Here is a 23,262-nt window from a genome sequence, read left to right on the forward strand (position 1 = left end):
GACGAAATTTCTTTAACAGGTGGGTACTGTAACGACCCGGAAATTTCCGACCAAATTTAAACCTTAATCTCTATACGTTTCCGACACGATAAGCAAAAATCTGTAATATTGAGTCTAGAATGTTTGAAATCTATTTTTGGATAATCAGTTACCCTTTGACTGTACCCGACGATTCACGAACAATTATTTGTAACTAAATATGTAAATGTAAATGTAAGCATATATATATATGTTAATTTAAAATATTAAAATATAATTTAAGTATTAGATTTAAAATAAGGTACAAAATAAATAAATACAAGTTAAAATGAATTTATATACATATGTATATATATATATATATATATGATTATTATTAATAATTATTATACTGTAATATATATAAACTCTATAAATTTTAACTATCCAAATATATTATTATATAGAATAAATAACACATAAGTAATAAAATATAAAGTTGATATGGATGTTATGTACTAGATGTTTTATTATAAATAATATAGATATGAAATTAAAAACAATTAATTTATTATATCATTATTTTTGTATCATTCTTAATATTATTATTTAGAATTAGGAAATATATTACTTTGATATAGGAAATCGTATAAGATATTTGTTGGTACAGATTATAAAGTCTGTATAATCCAAAACCTGTTTTAACTTATCTCTCTGTCTCATTGCCTATTTGATTTATTCTATCGACATCAGTTTATTACATAAAGGATCAATTTAAGTTTGTTATCTATCTTTTCCATTTTATTTTTTTTCTGTTTCCTCCTCACAGTGTGCAAGGCTGCCGACACACTCTCATCAATCATCTAGTTCTGAATCACAAAACTTTCGATTTCTCCATCATCTCTATCGAATATATCTGCAAGTAATCACTATCTATCTGTTATATATCAAAATATGTTCTTTTCTTTTCTTTCCTAGAAGATACCCTGTTTGAGTCAGACTTCAAACAACAGCCCACTTATTTCGGTTTCATTTAAACTGAAACCCGTCACCCATCACCATTAAAACAACTGCACGCCACCACCACTGCCGTAGGCTATGGCTGCTATAACTTTTTCTGTCTCCTGTTTACAAATGAACCAACCCAATTCCCGTTACCTGTTTCTGTTTTAAATCGTCTCAAACAACCACCAATTGCTACGCTATTTCTGTTGTGTCAACCAGCTTCACTCCAGCAACTGTTAATCGTTGCCTATTGATAATGGTTCCAATGATTCCTGTTCCAAATAATAGTCACCGGTTCTTGATATAAAAATCAATCGAACCGTCTGATAACCACAACATACCATACCAAACAAATCAGTTAAATCAAATTGATAAAACTTTGAATCATTACCTTGAACCCTTTCACTTTCGGCCATCATCACCATCGCCTCTGTTAAAACAAAAATCTGAGTTGTTGATTTTTCTTGGCCCTGACTCCCTTCACAGAATCTCTCGAACACGGTCTAGTGAATGAATTCAATTTATCTAGTGATTCGATTTCTGTTTGAAATTGATCTGAAAAGTTGGGGCAGCATATGGATCTGGGGAAGATGAACCGAACCTGTGGGTACGATATAAAAAAAAAAGAAAAGAAACCGAGAACCCTTTTACTTTTGGTTTATGTTCAACGATTCTTAATTATAAATCGATCCTTAAATCTATTAATGAAGCGGGTCAAGGGTTTATTTCAATTGGGCCGTATGATTTGGGTTAGAAAATTTGGGCCACGGTTTAAAACCCATCTAATGTGAATTGTTGAAGAAGAGGAAAACGGGAAGGACATAAAATACGGGTTATAAATTAATGGGGCGAGTATAATTACAGAAAATCAAACCAGCCCAGCTGGTTAAATGCCTTGATGGGTATTCAAGGGATCGGGTGTTCGAGTCTTGTTCGTGACATAAATTTTTTTTTAAGGTAGTTTTCTATATCAAAACTATTATTATTATTATTATCTTTATTATTATTATTGTTATTTATTGTTATGATAATAATAACTCTATTAGGAATTGATTAAGTATAAATGTAATGTTATGGACGATATTATAAGATTATAAAATGTTTAGGATTTAGAACATGAATATGCTTATGACATAAAAATAATTATAGTTATGAACTCCTTAAACAAAAGTATTTTTAATAACAATATCATTATTATTATTATTATTATTATTATTATTATTATCAAGAATATAAATATTATTAATATCATTATTAGTTAAAATTTACCATTTTACTTAAAATTAATATTATTAATAAAATTATCATTTTTATTATTATTATTATCATTATTAGTATTATTATTATTTTTATCATTATTATTATCATTATTAATAGTAAAAAAAAAAATATCATTACTATTACTAAAAGAATTATTTTTTTTTCTTTGAAAAGTACATTTCTATTTAAATTAAAATTATTAGTATTATCAAAGGTATCATTATTATTATAAATTTTCTTTATTCAAAACTATTTTCTTTAAAACAAAAATTGTATTATCATTAATATTATATTATTATAATAAATAAATATATAACATAAGATATATAAATATAAATAAAATATATTAGAATTCAATACAAATAATATATAAACTACAACACTAAATATATACATACTATAAAATTATTTGAGTTATGATTATGTGTATTAATATATGTATAAATAATATAGGTTCGTGAATCCAAGGCCAACCCTACTTTTGCTCAATGATGTTATATGTATTTTTACTACAAAATACAGTATGGTGAGTATATAGTCCCTTTTTGAACTTTAAATATTTTTGGGATGAGAATACATGCGCTATTTTTATAAATGATTTAAGTTATGGACACAAGTGACTAAAATTACGTTCTACATGGGTTTGAATCAAAAATCCCCTAGCTTGGTAACTTTAACTATTGGTTTATGAACTGGTAGGCGCGAATCCTAAAGATAGATCTATCGGGTTTTACACCCCCACCCAGATGTTGTTCTAGTAAACTAGAAGAACGGGTGTTTAGTACTTCGAGGTTAACGGAACGCACTTGATTCGGTGCACATATTATTATAACTCAGGGGTACACACTCTTGTTAAGGCTAGTTACCGGGTGCCCACTACTTAGAATGCTTTTCATACACTTGCGAGTGTATTATGTTTATAAACTTTAAATCTTGTGGTCCATAGTTATTACGCTGTTAGCATCAAACCTATATATCTCACCAACTTTATGTTGACGTTTTAAAGCATGTTATTCTCAGGTCTTGAAAGAAATCTTCCGCTGTGCATTAGCTCATATTAAAGATATTATTTGGAGTCGATCATCGCAATGGGACCAACTGATGAAGACATCGTCCGGGAGGATTAGTCGCGGACGTTTCACTACATCACACGAAAACATAATATGATCTAGGGTCTCAACTCGACAATCGCAAAGAACACAATTAATATATTCTATTTTCAACCCTTTAGCCGACAAATTTAATCTAGTGGGAAGTCGATTCAAGGCCATTCTCCAAACAAACACATTAATTTTTCGAGGAACCCATTTACACCACCTAGTATATGGCTCAACAACAGGTAAACTAATATTATCGATATGAGTCCTGGTATTGTAAACCTTAAAAGACACATCACTTGAAATACCCCAAGTCCACGAGTCATCATAAGCATCAAGCTGAATTTGGCCGATAAAATTAATCATGTTCGTGACACTTTCATTATTTCGATCACCAATGGAATCACGCCTCCATTCCCAAAACCAATCATTATTGACAAAACGATCGGCAAGATGACAATCTTTATTGAGCTCGAGGTGATATAGACGACTAAATTTATCCTTTAGACATCCACTTCCCAACCAATTATCCTTCCAAAACAAAATAGATCGACCATCCCCAATCTTTCTTCTTAAAACATTCGACGGAATAACACCTTCCTGCAATGATTTAAAAAAATACAGACAACATGTTGACCCAAATACTTGGACCATGCAATCGAGAACCGTCCAAGCCCGTTGTTTGGCCATGTATTGCGCGCACCACTTTAGCCCACATGGCACATGGGTAAACCACGAACCGCCACACCCATTTAAAAAGAAGAGCAAGGTTAAACGCCCGAAGGTACCAACCCCAAGACCACCACTCGATAAAGAAGCAAGAACTTGGTTCCATTTCACCCAATGCATTTTTTTTGAACTATCATTACTACCCCAAAAAAATTCGAGCGTATGCTTTCAAGGCCATTTAAAATCGTTTCGGGACATTTAAATAACGAAAGGAAATATATACCTAAACTCCCAAAAAAACACCTTATATTTACCCGATTTATAGAGTAACTTCTGAAAGGTTTTACCAACTCGTATATTAGGATTTCAGCTCGTTTCGCCTGCCTCTCGAAATAGTGGTTATGGTTTTCGCTCGAAAACATGTGTGTGTCTGTGGAAAGTAATTAAGTGGATGGATCATTCTCTAGTGAGTGATTCCAAATACTTGTTATTAAAAAAAATATTGAAGATATAAAGAATTTGACTGGCCCAAGATTACATACAGACCGATTCTCCACGTCAGACTATGATGTCATACCAAGGATTTTCAAACATGCCCACCGAACAAAAAATAAAGGAGATCATATGACTTGTAACACACATCGCACAAGTCATCAAACCATACAAAAAACAGACTAAAATGGTCAATTTCTAAATCAATAGCATCCTTATTTTACATTAACCATCATCCAAATATTAATATTATATTCTCCAAATATTAGCAAAAATGAGATGGCCTTTTGCATTAAAACTCCGAAAGAACTATTGAGTTGCAAACACTTCGTAAACCTTATGTTTCAGGATCAAATTTTTCCAACATAACTTTTGCTTTTTTTTAAGAAAAAATAAAAAAATAAAAAATAAATAAATACTTCCAACATAATAAATAGTAACAGTTATCCACAACTCTATTTGTAACAACGTGATAAAACAAAAAAATAAAAATAAAAAAATAATGAAATATGTAAACGTCTATATTGTTATAATAATAATAATAATATAGATATGGATAGTCAATTTTGGTGTATACATATAGTCAATTTTGGTACACAAAGTATGTATTTTTATATTGAGATTTTAGGCTATAAATACTCATGAATGCAAGCATTAAACTTGCACCATTTCTCACACTTACAAAGTGTTTCTTTCTTTCTCTCCATTATCATCTTTGTTCTTACACTTCATTATTAGTATTCTAAATCAAGAATCAAATCACTAAAGGTAGTTATAAGCCTACTGAATTATAACATCAAGAATCAAACCACTAAAGGTAGTTATAAGCCTACTGAATTATAACATCAAGAATCAAACCACTAAAGGTAGTTATAAGCCTACTGAATTATAACACGTTATCAGCACGATAATCTTAATACTAAATATGGTTGGCTCTGCCACCAAAATGATATATGGTCGGTTATACCACCAAAATGATATATGGTCGGTTATACCACCAAAATGATATATGGTCGGTTATACCACCAGAATGATATAGGTCGGTTATACCACCTGAAAAAATATATGGTCGACACTGTCGCCAAATTTTCATTTATGTTTACTAATATTTATATTTTTGTTATATAACATTTATTTATGATTGCTTACACATGGTCGACACTGTCACCTACTTATCATTTATGTTATATTAAATTTATGTTTAATGTTTATATACTTATGAATATAAATTGACTCTAATTTATCATGATGTTTGTTTTAATTTTTGATAATAGAAAATGTCGAATCTGGAAAAGCTTAAATTTACTCCTTTAGAATCAACTGGAAACAACTACATGCCATGGGTTATAAAAGTAAAAATGCATCTTAAATCAATGGGCATTCTTGAAACCATAAATGAAAACAACACTTGTTCTGAAAAAGAACAAGCTACGGCATGTTGCTTTATTCATCAACATATTGATGAATGCTTACAAAATAATTATGTGACTGTAGAAGATCCCCATGTTTTATGGGAAGGTCTCAAAAGCAGATTCAATAATCAAAGAGAAATTTTACTTCCAGCTGCAATGGAACAATGGAGAACATTAAGGTTCCAAGACTTTTAAGAAAGTAAATGAATACAGCTCAGCTCTGTATAATACATGTTCACAACTTAAATTCTGTGGACATGAAATTAGTGATGCAGACATGATGGAGAAAACTTTCTCCACAATGAATGCTGCAAACATCACAGTGCAAAGAAATTTGAGAATGCTAAAGTTCAAAACATATCCTGAACTTAATTCATATCTCTTAGTTGCAGAGCAAAATGATGAGCTATTAATGAAAAATCAGCAATCCCGTCCTACTGGTACACTTGCAATCCCTGAAGCAAATACTGCAAATAATTATAAACAGGGACAAGGACGCGGGCAAGGTCGTGGTTATAATAACCATCACCATCATCATGCCAAAAGCCATAACTATGGTAGAAACCATCCTTATGGTAATGGTAATGGGCGTGGACGTGGTCGTGGTCGTGGCCGTGGTGGTCAAAGAAATAGTAATCCACGAAAATATAAATATCAACCACAAAACAAGCCCATTAAACAAGATGTTGAAGAAAATTCTTCTAAAAATTCTGAAGAATCTTGCTACAGATGTGGTAGAATGGGCCACTGGGCTAATACTTGCCGAACATCTAAACATCTTGTTAAGATGTATCAGGATTCGCTGAAAGGTAAAGAAAAGGAAGTAAATTTTGTGGATAATATTGATCCAACAGTCACTGAGAAACCATCTGATTTATATGAAGATTTCTTGAATGTTTAAGTTGTGTGTCTTTTGAAAAATAAACGATTTAATATCGTCTGTCTTTGTCATTATGTTTGCTAAATGTTTCAGTACTATCTATTTGCGTTTAAAATATTGTGTAATATTAATGTACTCACTATTTATTTCTTATATATGAAGTTCAATATGAATTTTGCTGGAATACAACATCAATCAAGTGGTGGAGATCTCTGTATAGCAGACAGTGGAACTACACACACTATACTTAAATCCGAGAAATATTTTATTGATCTAAAACCAACGGAAGGAACTATACATACAATATCAGGACCTGCTAACTTGATAAAAGGGATAGGAAAGGCAAATTTCATACTACCAAATGGTACAAAATTTTTAATAAATGATGCCTTATTTTCTCCCAAGTCAAGCAGAAATTTATTGAGTTTCTCCGACATATACCTTAACGGGTATGATTATCAGTCAGTGACAACAGAAAATGAGAAATATTTAAGTATCACTGACAAGAGTCATGTGGTTGAAAAACTGCCAAGACTTAGTTCTGGATTACATTATACACATATAAATGTACCAGAAATACATATGGTAGTTAACGAAAAATATATTGATCCTGGTGTATTAAGTTTATGGCATAACAGATTAGGCCATCCAGGATCAACAATGATGAAAAGGATTATTGAATGTACTCATGGACATCCACTAAAGGATAGAAAAATCCATCATGATACAATGGTTCCATGTACATCTTGCTCTCTTGGAAAATTGATAACTAGACCCTCACCACTTAAGGTTGAGAAAGAATCACCAATGTTTCTTGAAAGAATTCAAGGTGATATATGTGGACCAATTCATCCACCATGTGGACCATTTAGATATTTCATGGTTCTAATAGACGCATCTAGCAGATGGTCTCATGTTTGTCTGTTATCAAGCCGTAATGTGGCATTTGCAAAATTTCTTGCCCAAATTATTAAATTGAGAGCTCATTTTCCTGATTACACCATTAAAAGGGTGAGACTTGATAATGCTGGTGAATTTACATCTCAAGCATTTAATGACTATTGCATGTCTATAGGAATTGTTGTTGAACATTCTGTTGCTCATGTGCATACACAAAATGGTTTAGCCAAGTCATTGATTAAACATTTACAGTTAATCGCTAGACCATTGATAATGAGAACAAAACTCCCTGTATCTATATGGGGTCATGCAATTTTACATGCTGCTGCATTGATTCGCATCAGACCAAGTGCAAGTCATAAATATTCCCCCCTACAACTTGCTTTTGGTCAAGAGCCAAATATTTCCCATCTTAGAACATTTGGTTGTGCAGTGTATGTTCCAATTGCGACACCACAACGTACAAAAATGGGTCCTCAAAGGAGGTTGGGAATATATGTTGGATATGAAACATCTTCAATATTAAGGTATATTGAACCTATGACAGGTGACGTTGTTACAGCACGTTTTGCTGATTGTCATTTTAATGAAACATTGTTCCCTAGATTAGGCGGAGAAATGAAAAATAAAGAAAATGATGTTTCATGGTGTGAACCTCAATTAAAGTATCTTGATCCTCGCACAAAAGAATGCGAGACAGAAGTTCAAAAGATAATGCATATACAAGAACTTGCAAATCAATTGCCTGATGCATTTACAGATACAAAAACGGTGACAAAATCATATATACCAGCAGTAAATACTCCAGCTCGAATTGAAATTCCAAAAGCTGGCAATAACGTCACTCATGAATCTTTGCCACGTCAGAAACGTGGAAGACCAATCGGTTCAAAGGATAAAAATCCTCGAAAAAGAAAATCAGCTGATAATGAAGTAAAAGAAAGTGTTCAAGAAGAACCACAAATCAGTACTCCTACTGCAGAGGAGATTGATGATGTCAATACAGAAATTGCAATCAATTATGCATATTCAAAAATATTATGGAACCGAAATGAAATGAAAAATCTTGATGAGAAATTTTCATTTAATGTTGCGTATGACATCATGAATAATGATGATGATCCAGAACCAACATCTATGGTTGAATGTCAAAATAGACATGATTGGGCTCAATGGAAAGAAGCAATACGAGCTGAATTAGAATCACTCAATAAAAGAAAGGTTTTCGGATCCATCATTCTCACTCCTAAAGATGTGAAACCTGTAGGATACAGATGGATTTTTGTCCGAAAAAGAAATGAGAAAAATGAAGTTACAAGGTATAAAGCTAGACTTGTAGCTCAAGGTTTTTCTCAAAGACCAGGAATTGATTATGAAGAAACTTATTCTCCTGTTATGGATGCAATTACTTTTAGGTACTTAATCAGTCTGGCAGTTTCTAAAAATTTAGAAATGCATCTCATGGATGTTGTGACTGCTTATCTATATGGATCACTTGATAGTGATATATATATGAAGATACCTGAAGGATTTAAGGTACCAGAAGCATCAAATGCAAAACCCAAAGAAATGTATTCGATTAAATTACAAAGATCTTTATATGGGTTAAAACAATCGGGACGTATGTGGTATAACCGATTAAGTGATTACTTGATAAGCAAAGGGTATACAAATAATCTTACTTGCCCTTGTGTTTTCATTAAGAAAACAACATCCGGATATGTGATCATAGCTGTTTATGTTGATGATCTTAACATCATAGGTACAAATAAAGAGATCCATGAAGCCATTCAACTTCTAAAGAAAGAATTTGAAATGAAAGATCTCGGAAAAACCAAGTATTGCCTTGGTTTACAAATTGAGCATATGCCTAATGGTTTACTTGTACATCAAACAACATATACTGAAAAGATTTTGAAACGTTTCAATATGGACAAGGCAAAACCATTAAGTACTCCTATGGTTGTTAGATCACTCAATGTTGAAGCTGATCCATTTCGTCCATGTGAAGATCAAGAAGACATTCTTGGACCAGAAGTACCATATCTTAGTGCAATTGGAGCTCTTATGTATCTTACAAATTGTACAAGACCTGACATTTCTTTTGCAGTTAATTTGTTGGCAAGGTTCAGCTCTGCTCCTACCAAAAGACACTGGAATGGGATCAAACACATATTTCGATACCTTCGAGGAACTACTGATTTAGGATTATTTTATTCTAACGAATCAAAACAAGATTTGGTTGGTTATGCAGATGCAGGTTATTTATCTGATCCACATAAAGCTAAATCTCAAACTGGATATGTATTCCTAAATGGAGGTACTGCAATATCATGGCGTTCTCAAAAACAAACACTTGTTGCTACATCGTCAAATCATGCCGAAGTGATTGCATTACATGAAGCTACTCGAGAATGTTTTTGGTTGAGATCAATGACACAACTCATTACTGATTCTTGTGGACTAGAACGCGATAAAAGTCCAACAACTATCTATGAAGATAATGCAGCTTGCATAGCACAGATGAAAGAAGGGTATATCAAAAGTGACCGAACAAAACACATACCACCTAGATTCTTCTCATACACTCAAAATCTCATTAAGGACAACCAGATTGAAATGAGATATGTGCAATCTAGCAAAAACTCTGCTGATCTTTTCACGAAAGCACTTCCAACTGCTATTTTCAGAACACACGTTCATAACATTGGCATGAGACATGTTCAAAAGATGTAACAGCTGAAGCGATGTCTACTTGAGGGGGAGTCAACTCCATGCTGCACTCTTTTTCCCTTAGCTAAAGTTTTTTCCCACTGGGTTTTCTTTAGCAAGGTTTTTAACGAGGCAGTAATTTATAGTTGATCTTCAACAAAATAAAATTGCTATCCAAGGGGGAGTGTTATAATAATAATAATAATATAGATATGGATAGTCAATTTTGGTGTATACATATAGTCAATTTTGGTACACAAAGTATGTATTTTTATATTGAGATTTTAGGCTATAAATACTCATGAATGCAAGCATTAAACTTGCACCATTTCTCACACTTACAAAGTGTTTCTTTCTTTCTCTCCATTATCATCTTTGTTCTTACACTTCATTATTAGTATTCTAAATCAAGAATCAAATCACTAAAGGTAGTTATAAGCCTACTGAATTATAACATCAAGAATCAAACCACTAAAGGTAGTTATAAGCCTACTGAATTATAACATCAAGAATCAAACCACTAAAGGTAGTTATAAGCCTACTGAATTATAACATATATGCATTACAATTTGCTCAATAATCTTGCATACATATGATATTTTTATTTTTATTTATACTTAATCACGTAACCGTGTGATACCAAATATTATATACTCCGACATACCTACCATTCAAGCATCCAACATCACCACATTTAAAATGCTCATAAAAAACCTATCATAATACTAATGCATGTTTTTAGGATAAAAGTTACCCAAAGCTACCATCAAAGGCGAATTAAGCTTGAGAAACAGGTTGATTGTGAGCTCTTCCAAGCTGAATGTCTTCACCAACTCGAAAAACTGGTTGCGAATCGCTCAAATAAGCACCTAAATAAGTCGATAAACTCAACGGCTCAACATTTTCACCATGATACGATTTGCAAACCATATAAAACACTGTTTGAGTCACCATAATATCAAGAAATGAGATCGCTATCAAGAACCAACATATTATACCGATCGTTACCCGCCATACTTGTGCCAATTTACCAACGTCGTACAAGCTAAACAGCATGTAACTAAACACTACAGCTGCCAAATCTAGATACGAATAAAGCGAAATGTATAACGCAACTTCCCTTTTTCCCTTCATTAGATCCATTGCTTTGATCATGGATTTTAGCCCGTAAGAACTTTCCATAACCGACACCACACCCGCAATCTGCCAAACAATGCTCAAGTTCAAAAACCCGTACGGGTAAAGAATCAGAGGCACGAGATTAACAATGCTTTTATCTCCAAAAATCGTGTGACATAAGAAGAACATGACTGAAGATAGTAAACTATACGCAGAAAACGTTAGGAACATTAAAAGGAAAGTTACAACGAGCCGTTTCCAAACTTTTGGTATAACTTTCATCGAGTTTTGGTAAGTTAGGTCGCGGTTATTGTACATAGATACGACGATGTGAACGATTGTGGCAGTCGAGAGTGTAGAGAAGACGATGATGGTTGTGATTGTGATCGTTTTGAATATAAAATAGTTTCGCCAACCAGTCGAGGTGGCGTTAGAGATGTTGTGATATGATTCATAAGAAATACAAGCATCAGTGATCAATTGGTACGGATTTTGTTCGATTGTGGTAAAGAATCGGTTAGAAATGTTCATGTGAGCGATGAAGATGATCGCGAGTGGAGCGATTAGTGTAAGTGTGATTTGTATGAATAGTCTCTTTGAGTTTGATTTGTAGATTGTTTTCAAGGTTTGTAATAAAATGGAGTGTGTGCCCATGAGCTTCATTTGTTCTTGAGTTTGATCCATGGTGATTGTGGATTGATTTTGTGTTACAAAGGTTAAAAATATGGGAGGTTTGATGAGACTATATTGATATGAAATGAATTGGATTGTAGCCTTGTTGCTATATAAAACTAATTCTTAAAGAAGTGGACTTGCTTTTCTTTAAATTTGTTAGAACAAATTTAACAAACGTCATAATATTAGTACCGTAATTTGTATACTGTCCATAAGTTATTGCTTTTTAATCTGGAGTTGAGTAGCTGCACGAAATAGTTATAAATAGAACGCATATTTAAATTTACTACTTTGTATGATGATATACTTATTACGATTTTTATTTTTTGTTCACTTTTCACAAAGTTTTTGTATCATTTTAATTTATATTTTGTTAGCATTTATAGTATGTGACAACTGTCTTGCACTTACTCAAATTTTTAACGTGTTAAAGTCTTAATAGAATGATAATTGATGAATGGTTTAAAAAAATAACGTAACTTATCATATCTTTTTAATAAATGTAATATAACTTTTTCATATGCTCAAAAAAGATTTAAAGCCCAAAAAAGATAAAAGATTACGATATCAAAAAGTGTTAAATCGGGTCATCACGTCATCATACAATATGCTGAATTCGAAGAAATTAGAATTCCATTCCATACAACTCAAATTGGATCACAACTTTCTTTATTTCTTTCAACGGTGAGAATGTCAATATACCAAAACAAGACCACCATCATACGACTTAATCTAAAATAATAGATACGATTTGCATTTTGGAAGAAATATTTGGAAACACATAATAGTAATAGACGATGATGGTTACACTACTAGCAAGGTTGGAGAATTCGGATCTCGGGGAGATCTCGTTTGAACTTTTTAAGGAGATCTCGGCATCTCGGAATAATCTCGGGGAGATCTCGGACGTTGACTTACGTTGACTTTATAGTTTTTTTAATAAAAATATACATAAAACATAAATATATGTATATTTTTATACGTTTTTACGAGATTTTACAAAAATATCCGAGAAATGAGCGAGAAAATCTTAGAAATTACGAATTTTACAAGAAAATCTTATAAATTAGCAAGAAAATCCGAGGAATCGTGGCTTTGACTAAGTTTGAACCCGTTGACCGAGAAATCTCGGGAGATGAACATCTCGTCTCGGTTGCCTTCTAAAAACGAGATCTCGGGGAAGATCTCGGAGAGATCTCGGGAAATTTACAACACTGACTACTAGTTTGATGAATACACCATAAAATCTTACTACTAATATTACTAATATGATAATGATTGATATGATTATATATTTTAATATGAAGACTAATCACTCGAAGCAGGCTTTTAATCATTAAGAGTCAAATGGGCCAGAGGCCTTACAAACCCGTACCCAACAAAGTTTTCCTTCTACGAATTTAGCGTTTCTCTCAAATAATATCGACCCCATTATATCCTAATCCTCGATAAATATTCTATCCCTTTTAAAAATATTGCCTCGTAAAGATTTTTATTATTGAATTTAACATATGTTTCATAAAATCGAGTTTTGCTTTGACTGTTTTTATTTAAACAATAAATGACTAGGAGTGATAATAATAAGAGTAAAACGGAGAGCCGAAAAGAAAAAAAAGAAAAAAGAGAGAGAGAGAGAGAGAGTAAAACAGTGAATATAATGAAATTTAAAAGTGACTTTTTGTTATAAGTAGACAATTATTTTATACGGAGTAATACATATAAATAAATAGTAAGATAAAAAAATTTCTCTAGGCATATGGTGTATAAGTAGTGAAATGACCTGTGAAACCACGGGTTTGTTTAAACGAAGCAGTTTAATGATATGTTTTAGGTATTAAGTGAACGTAAATGCTAAAGTTATTTAGTTCAATGACCCGTGGAACCACAGAGTCCGACTAAGAAACTCGTCAGCTGAACATTTCATCAAACACCTAAAATGCATATTAAACAATCCACATCCAATCATAAGAGATGATATGTTGTCATTTTATTTTAGAAATGTAAATTAAAATATAAATTTAGAATTGGTTTCCTTCTGCCTAGTTTTTATACCTTCCCGTACTCAATTCAAAATAATTAATTAAAATAATTCAAAATTATTTAATTTTAATAATTAAAATAATTATTAATAAGATTTAATAATAATAATAATAATAATAATAATAATAATAATAATAATAATAATAATAATAATAATAATAATAATAATTAACTAATAAGATTTCATTTTAATTCAAAATTATTTAGATTAATGACATCACCTACCATGCTTAGATTTTTTTCCTTTTTCTTTTTAATTTTTTCTTAATAACGGAATTAGCCTAATAATGACATCATCATTTTAGCATTTTAATATTAACTATAGACTAGTTAAAGACCCGCGACTTCGCGGGTTAAATTAAAAATATACAGTTATATGAGAATTTAATCAATGGGCGATTATGAAATAATCATCATTTTATATAGTAATTGAAAAGTTAAATGATGAGCCTATAATAAACCTTATAATATTAATAAAAACAAGAAATAACAATTGTTTGGCATAAACTTTTATTCAAGTTCTCAATATCGGAAAAACGAATACTAAAACTGTTATATAGGTATTGCTTGTCATTGGTGATCAAATGAATTTAATCTTTTTTGGTAGTTGTGAAGTGCGATCCATGCCAAAGCTCTTTGCCTTATAGTGAGTATAGGTTGTAATTTTTTGCTTTGTTGAAATACGTAATTTATCGGCCTGTAGAAGAAGATTAATTTAATTAAATTCACAGCAATAGTCCAACACCAAGTATTATTAAACCTAATGAAATTTTAATGTCATAATAGATAATTTACCTGATCATGATAGCTGCTAACAACGGATATTTTTCCAAGATTTTCAGACATTTGATTTGAGAAATTGTTCATTGCTGAAAAGTCTCCTTTATCAACAAAGCATTTCCCCGAAAAAGAATCAACTAAATTATCTTCCAAATTTTGGACGTTAGTTGTAATCTTCATTTCTTCTTGAAGGGTCGTATATTTTAACGATTCCATCTTCCCAATCTGTTCTTCACTTAGTTCCACGTGGTTAGTAATTAACTGAATGTCAAAATGATTATATAGGTTAATATTTTTTAATCAATATAAGACTTGGTAGTCGCATGGCGTAATGAATATTTATATTAATTACTACTTTTTAATTAATTACTAACCTTAATTATATTTAAGGGCCTTAATCCACCTAACCAAGCAAGAAATTGTTCTACATGAGACATCCAAGATCCGAAAAAGATGTTGAATACATTGATTCTTGCTGCATTGCTTTTTAGATTGGATAATTGAATATAATGTTCCAATATTTGTTTGTTTATCGGATAAATATCTTTATCAGTACAATGCGTCATCATCGTTTTTTGAAGACTTAATACTAGTTGATCATGGTCTTGATACCATACATTGTATGTTGCTCCAAAATTAATATATAAGTCTGTACTTTAGGAAAAATTGATATGTTTTATGAGTTAAGAATAGATTGGTATGTACGATATATTATTATGTCCATAACTTCAATCAATAAAAGAATGGTTTTGTTTTATGACTTACGCAGTTTTGAAAGCATTGATCGTGCTGATATATTCATCAATAAAAATCCAGCATCCATAAAGTTGGTTGCTAACCTCCTGCTGAGCATACCGATTATGTTACTAAATGTTTAATTATATTTTTTTAAGGCAATAAATCTTTAATTATATTTTTTTAAGGCATATCCTAAAATTTTGTAAGATTTATATCATTTGTTGCTAACCGTTATAATCACGCAGCTTGCGGTTGTTTATGAGGCATATCATTTGAGACCCATCTTGTTTATGAGCCTCAACGTATGGATAAAGCTGTTCAGCAGGTTTGACCATAACATACACTTAACACATGTACCACTCCATTAAGCATTCGAATAGTATTAGTTCATGTATTGATAACTCATAATATAATGATTTTATCAAAGGAACATAATGTATTAAAAATTCAACATAGGTAGTAATCATATGCCAGATCACGAAGGTAAAAAGAGATTGACTTTTAGCACTTTATTTGTCCCATTTGATTTCAACACGACTGTTTTGGACCAATTGTCCGAGAACATCTGTATATAAAAGATTCACAAATCCATTTAAAATTGAATTCAAATTATATGCAAAATCATGTGGAAATTCTATTATATAAATTTTTTACATAAAGCATAAGCACTAATATTAGATACTTACCAAAAGCAGTTGATGGATCAACAATCCATTCATTAACATCTTCATGTGACACAGGCACAAAACCATCTTGAGGTATCACAAAAGGTGCAGCCCTGCGAATAGTAGTTTGTTGCAACATTAGTACCTTCCAGTCATTTAATGCCATCTTATAGTTCTGTTCTTCGTAGGGAACAACACCAAAACCAGACAAATCCAAAAAACTCCCTTCAAAATGTTCTACGAAAGAATGCAATCAACCTCTTCGGAATTGTAGCAACAATCTTATTACCCTGTTTCATAACCGCATAAAAACCAAGTATACGTAGTATACAAATAGATCAATACTATTGATGTTAAAGCTAAGGTGTATACGAAATAGTTATATTTTTTACAAGGAAATTCTATTAAAAATTACACAAGTTTTAATTATTTATTTACAGATGGGATATACCTAAACCTTGCTACAACACTATAGGCAGTGTACCTAATCGTAGAGTAGTATAGTTTTTAGTAAGTCCGGTTCGTTCCACAGGGAGCTGGCTTATTTCACACTATATTTTAATTAACTATATTTGTACAAAATATATATAATTATATATAATAATATATAAAAGGGGAGTTTACCGTTTAATGACCGGTTTGTCGATTTTATATTTTAAGCGAAGCGTATAGTAAATGACGATATTTAACTAACAATATAAAATAAATAATAATAATTAAAATGACAATAAATAAAAGTACGAGAAAATATGAAATAAAATATATTATGCTTATTTAAACTTCCGTAACCATGATGTTTGACGTTTTGATTTTAATTTATTGTCCTGGGTTAATTGTTCTTTGTCCTGGATGTATTTGAAACCTATCTGGTTTTTGTCCATAATAGTTCATCGGTCATAATTATAAACTGCTCGGCAAATTTAACCTTATACCCGAAGTCAAATATTCAAACTAACTGGGGATTCGAACTGTAACAAGGTCTTAATACTTTGCTTAATGAATACACCAGGTTATCGACTGTGTGTAAACCAAGGTTTTAATACTTTGTTAACAATTACACCAATTACCCTTGAATGTAATCCACCCCTGTTTTAATGAGTCCATTGACTATTAATCCATCCCCGTGTCCGGTCAAATGAACAATAATTCGTACTTATAAATATCCAGCCCATCGTGTCCGATTAAGCGTATGTGGTTATATATAGATACGTCAAATCATAACCTTTATATTAAATTAACGAGGTATCGTTAATTTAATATAAAGCCCATTAATAGCCCATAGTCTAATTTCCACAAGTGTCGTTCTTTTGTCCAAACCCCAATTATGGTACAAAATCCAATTACCCCGTCTTTAATATTTAGCTCAACATCATGATTACTTTGGCTCAAATAAGCATAATAATAACTTAAGTACGAGACATTAATTTAAAAAGGAGAACATAGCTTACATTGATTATTTATCGCGTAGTAGTACACGGACAGAGCTCCGACTTTAAAAACCCGTAAAATAACCTTTACATAATCCGAACTAATCTAATATAAAACTACCCTATACTATATATATATATATATATATATATATATATATATATATATATATATATATATATATATTATATATATATTTATTTATTTATTACAGAGTATTATTATTATTATTTATATTTTTATCGAACGAATTCATGGCCTTTTATAGGCGTTTTGATTTCTGACAGCTCCGCGAGTAGTGGAGTTTTTGGCCTTCAAACTCCGCGAGTCGTGGAGTTTGATTTTCCAGCTCACATCATTTTGGATCTTTGCTTTGTCGACGTTATTAAATAATAATATAATATATATATAATTTTTAAGAATTATTTATATATTATATTTTATTTATGTGCATAGTTGACTTGTAATTTTTGGTCCGTTGCGTCGGGCGTTGATAGTTGACTCATGTCCCGGTTCCGGATTTTCGAACGTCCTTGCGTACAATTTAATATCTTGTACTTTGCATTTTGTAACTTGTACTCTTGTCTTTTTTAGACGTTTTTCATCAATAAATTGAACCTTTTGAATTGTATCTTGAACATTTGAGTTTTTTGGACGTTTGTGTCTTCAAATCTTCGTTTTCGCCTTTTGTCTTCGCACTTATTTATTTAAACAATTACAATGAAAATATAATACAATTACATATGAAAACCTATTATTTAGGAGGGATATTGCTATGAAATATATGTTTCTTTTTAGCCTTATCAAACATCCCCACACTTAAACGTTGCTTGTCCTCAAGCAATACATAACTTGAAATAAAAACATACATGAATCACTTTTTTATTCATCACACTTTGTACATCAGTGATTTTGATATGGTGATATAAACAATGATAGTAACGATAGAACCATGGTTAAAGGTGGATGTGTCATCCACAGTTGCCTCGGGTTTAGGTCAACGACACTTGCAATCAAATAGCCGATTTACTTTCGGTTTCCAAAGCAAAGTGCACATTTGAAAGGCGGTTTACAGTCCCACATGACTATGAAAATTTAGATCCGTTAGGAAATTGGATCTTTATGAAAACATTTGATCTTTTGAAAATTCAAGCTAGATTTTACCCTAGACAAGTTTTCCGGAATAACCCTTCACCGGTATTTGCAAAATATTTTTGTGGGTTTTGTGGGTTTCAGATTTAAAATTTTAGCTCAAAACTTGAGGTTTTGTGTCACCCACTTGCTAACCTTGTATTTAGGAAAGCACACATCCAGTATACTTGCTCCGTATATTACCTTTCGGTAAACTACCATCCGGTTGTAAAGGAAAGCGTTGAACAAGCAACTGTTAAGACAATGTCCCCTGACATACTTTTAATTATGGTCTATAACGTGTCGGACGCAATTACTATCCTTTGTAGGAGCAATAGTAAAGCTCACCCTTATAATTTTCCGGTCTGGCACAAGGTCCTGTCTTTGACCATGCTATGCAACCACCGTTCTTACGGTTGACACCTAATTTGGTTCAGGTGACCTAATGAATTCCAGGTGAATTCCTAGGATTTTACGTTCAATGGTAATGAACGCATTGAAAATATGTTTTCAGAAAACAAATCGGTTTTAATTTTGATCAAAATATTTTCTCGTTTAAGCTCGAGTTTAGATATCATTGAATTCCATGAGTTTGTAATTCTAGATCTTTAAGGTCAATCTCAAGGATTGAGTAATATCAGGCTTAAAAGCTGATTTCTAATCTTTAAGGAGATTATCCTTTCTGGGGATCTGATTCATTAGTCTTATCAAGCTAATTTGCACGGCGTCCTCCCCATTTTACAAGACAGATCCTCTCATGGTTAGGATAAGTCTGACCACTTGCGACCCTGTTTGATGCTGAGGTCCGTGGATTTCCTGCTGATTTTAGTGATGACTTTTCTAGATTTTTCGTCGACCTACAGCTGGTCTGGACGACAACTTCTTGACCTAAATCAAAAAGCGCGTGTCTTTTTCGGAAGACTTTACTTCCTTTTAATGATGGAATTGATTCATCGTGTAGATCCATCTTTCATTACAGTAAATCAGGTAAAATAGTTAATTTAGTCCAAAACAAAAGCACCTGCAATAACTTTACGGAAACATGTGGTAGATAGTTTTTAATTGAATAACTTGGTACATTCTCCCCACACTTGGCTTTTTTCATGCTTCTTTTTATATCCTAATAAATAAATTCAAGCGTTTTAGTTGTTTCTCAATTTATGTCCTTTCCGAGGTAACGATAATTTCAGCATTAACACCTAGTTTTATCGTTCATAAATATGTATAAACATGATTTTAAATTCATTTAGTTGAAAATTTTTCAAATTTTCATAAAATTTGGCAAATAAACCAAGTATAAACCCGAGAGAATTTATAACCCTTCCCCACACTTGAGATCATGCAATGCCCTCATTTGCATGAAATCAGACTTTAATTATAAATTCATGAGGGTGATTAGTGTAGAAAAGTGATTGAAAATACCCAGTTTGTAATTACAAAGCTCGTCGAATGATAGATGGTTCGCCTCATCGTTCATTCCTTCTTGTTTTATCACACATGTTTTTCTTCAAAAACGGTTGCTTTTCTGAACTGTTATCTAAGTTTTGAAAATACGTCTTTTACCCTAACTCATCATGCATTTTTATTAACGAGTTATGCACTAACGCGAACCCCTAATTTAACGTTAAGTGGAGTTAGACTTCCCCACACTTCGCTGACGACATGTGAAGTCGGTAGAATAAGTTCCACGAATTAAAATAGTGAGCCAGTTATTTACATCTCGGGTGGTATAAAATATATCAATGGGTTTAAATTTTAGACCCACCCGAATATCACTACTTAATTCTTTTTTAAGTGTAGCTTTTAGTAAATGGATATGTCTCTTTTCTGGTTCTTGGTCAAATGGATCGATATACACCGACATACATATTTCTATAGGGTGGACAATTCCTAACACTTCCTTTTGTTCATTCTCGAAATCAAAGTTTTCACCTCTATTACCCAATTGGGTGAAATTCGAGGTGTCAATATCTATTACAGCTTGTAGTTCATCTTTGGTAGATGACTCGTCTATTGAGAATATTGGGTTGGAAGGTTGTGGCTGGATTGAAGCAAATTCTTCTTCATTAACGGTACTTATCGGTCTCACCATTTTGGTCTCGGGGGTAAAATTTTTAATGTTATCGTTTTCCCAAGAGTACCAATTTGTCATCCTTACTTCTTCTTCATCCATAGATGGATCGATGATTTCGTCGGTTGAGGCTAATGTGTCGATATGTTGTGAAATTGCTAAAGCTAAATAAAAAGTATCATCGGGATAATTGGTGATTTCGGAGCTCTCGAATTCATCAAAATTCGATGATATGAGATTTTCTTGCACACGACTCCTCAGATCAATAGGTGTGTAATCTGATAGAGTTTCAGCTTGCCTATTTACAAACTCTCTCATTTGTTCATTTTGAGCATCAAGTTCTTCGAGTTTGATTTTCATATTGGCTAATAAATTTTCAGACACATAATTTTCCTCGTCTACTGGTTGTTGAGTTTGGATATATTCTTGGGAATAATCCCAATTAGAATTGTATTCCTCATAATCATTCCATTAAGGTTCCATGGGTGCGTAATTTTCCATAGGATCGTAATAATAACATTCCCATGTTGAATGATAATCTCCACAAATTTCACAACCAGTTATTGTTTCGTCATTCGTGATCCAAGATTGACTGAACGAATTGTCATCAACACCCGTTTGAGAGTATTGATTAAATTGATTTCGGATGTCATAAAGAGTTTCCAAAATATTCTCGAGATTTTCCACAATGCGCTTATTACCAAATTTTAGCTACAATGTGGTGCATATACTTAATAAATAGAGAAAATTTCTAAGTCCTAAAAACTAAAGCGTCGAGAAATAAGAAAGAAAAAGAATGCGCGTCGAAAAACGTCGAAAAATAAAAAAAAGAAAATAGCGCGTCGTAACTTAAAAGTCTAAAAATTAAATCTAAAAAGTTACGCCTAAAGGTATTAAAGCTTAAAGGAATTCTATATCCAAAACGGCAATAACTTAATTAGGCACTAAAATCTAAAAACTGCGTTGCAAAATTCTAAAGCACACATAAATCTTAGTTTAAAGAAAAAGCACTTAAGGGATTTTACGACAAAGCCTAAAAATCTAGAAAATAAAAATAAGCTACGGCAAAACTAAATTTAAAACTAATTATGAATAATAAAAATACAAAATATTACGATTACACTAAATAAAAGGATACAAATTATAAAAAGTGATAAAATTACTTATTTTTATAAAAAATATTATTTTTATATTTTTATTTTTATATTTTATAAAAGTATTAATTTTTTATATATTAAAACTAAATATAATTAATTATAACTAATTAATTTAAAAACTTAAACTAAATAATAATAATAATAAAGTAATTAGGGTTAAATAATAATAATAATTAATAATATTCTGTAATAAATGCGAAGTAGGGTTCCTGGGTGCACCTATCAGGGTGGCTCCGCGAGTCGTGGAGTTTTAAGCCTGCAAACTCCGCGAGTCGTGGAGTTTGAAAAACGTTTTTTTTTTTTAATTTTATATTGTTTTTCCAAAATGATATATAAATATATTTATAGAAAAATAAATTAAAAATATAGCGTTTCGCCGAGTTCCCCGGCAGCGGCGCCAAAAACTTGATGTTAAAGCTAAGGTGTATACGAAATAGTTATATTTTTTACAAGGAAATTCTATTAAAAATTACACAAGTTTTAATTATTTATTTACAGATGGGATATACCTAAACCTTGCTACAACACTATAGGCAGTGTACCTAATCGTAGAGTAGTATAGTTTTTAGTAAGTCCGGTTCGTTCCACAGGGAGCTGGCTTATTTCACACTATATTTTAATTAACTATATTTGTACAAAATATATATAATAATATATAAAAGGGGAGTTTACCGTTTAATGACCGGTTTGTCGATTTTATATTTTAAGCGAAGCGTATAGTAAATGACGATATTTAACTAACAATATAAAATAAATAACAATAATTAAAATGACAATAAATAAAAGTACGAGGAAATATGAAATAAAATATATTATGCTTATTTAAACTTCCGTAACTGATAATGCTAAAAACGAACATATATTTCATAGCATTATTCCTCAAGAAAGACAAGCTTTTAGTTGCAATTGTTCTATTTACAAGTGGTATTCGTTTAAATAATAAAAGGTGAAGACAAAAGACAGATTCGAAAAATTGAAGACGCAAACGACCAAAAAGCTCAAAAGTACAAAATACAATCAAAGAGGTTCCAATTATTGATAAAAAACGTCTCGAAATTACAAGAGTACAAGAT

The 23,262-nt window shown here is 31.7% G+C and overlaps 1 protein-coding gene across 1 annotated transcript; it reads right to left on the minus strand.

Annotated features, from left to right (window-relative positions):
• Window positions 1–11,162: 11,162 nt before the first annotated feature.
• Window positions 11,163–12,188, minus strand: LOC139848467 (uncharacterized). The gene has a single exon (XM_071838198.1). The coding sequence runs from the start codon at window positions 12,186–12,188 to the stop codon at window positions 11,163–11,165; it is 1,026 nt and encodes a 341-aa protein (XP_071694299.1).
• Window positions 12,189–23,262: the final 11,074 nt, after the last annotated feature.

The sequence above is a fragment of the Rutidosis leptorrhynchoides genome, chromosome 5 (genome assembly GCF_046630445.1).
Source record: "Rutidosis leptorrhynchoides isolate AG116_Rl617_1_P2 chromosome 5, CSIRO_AGI_Rlap_v1, whole genome shotgun sequence".
Classification (NCBI taxonomy): Eukaryota; Viridiplantae; Streptophyta; class Magnoliopsida; order Asterales; family Asteraceae; genus Rutidosis; species Rutidosis leptorrhynchoides.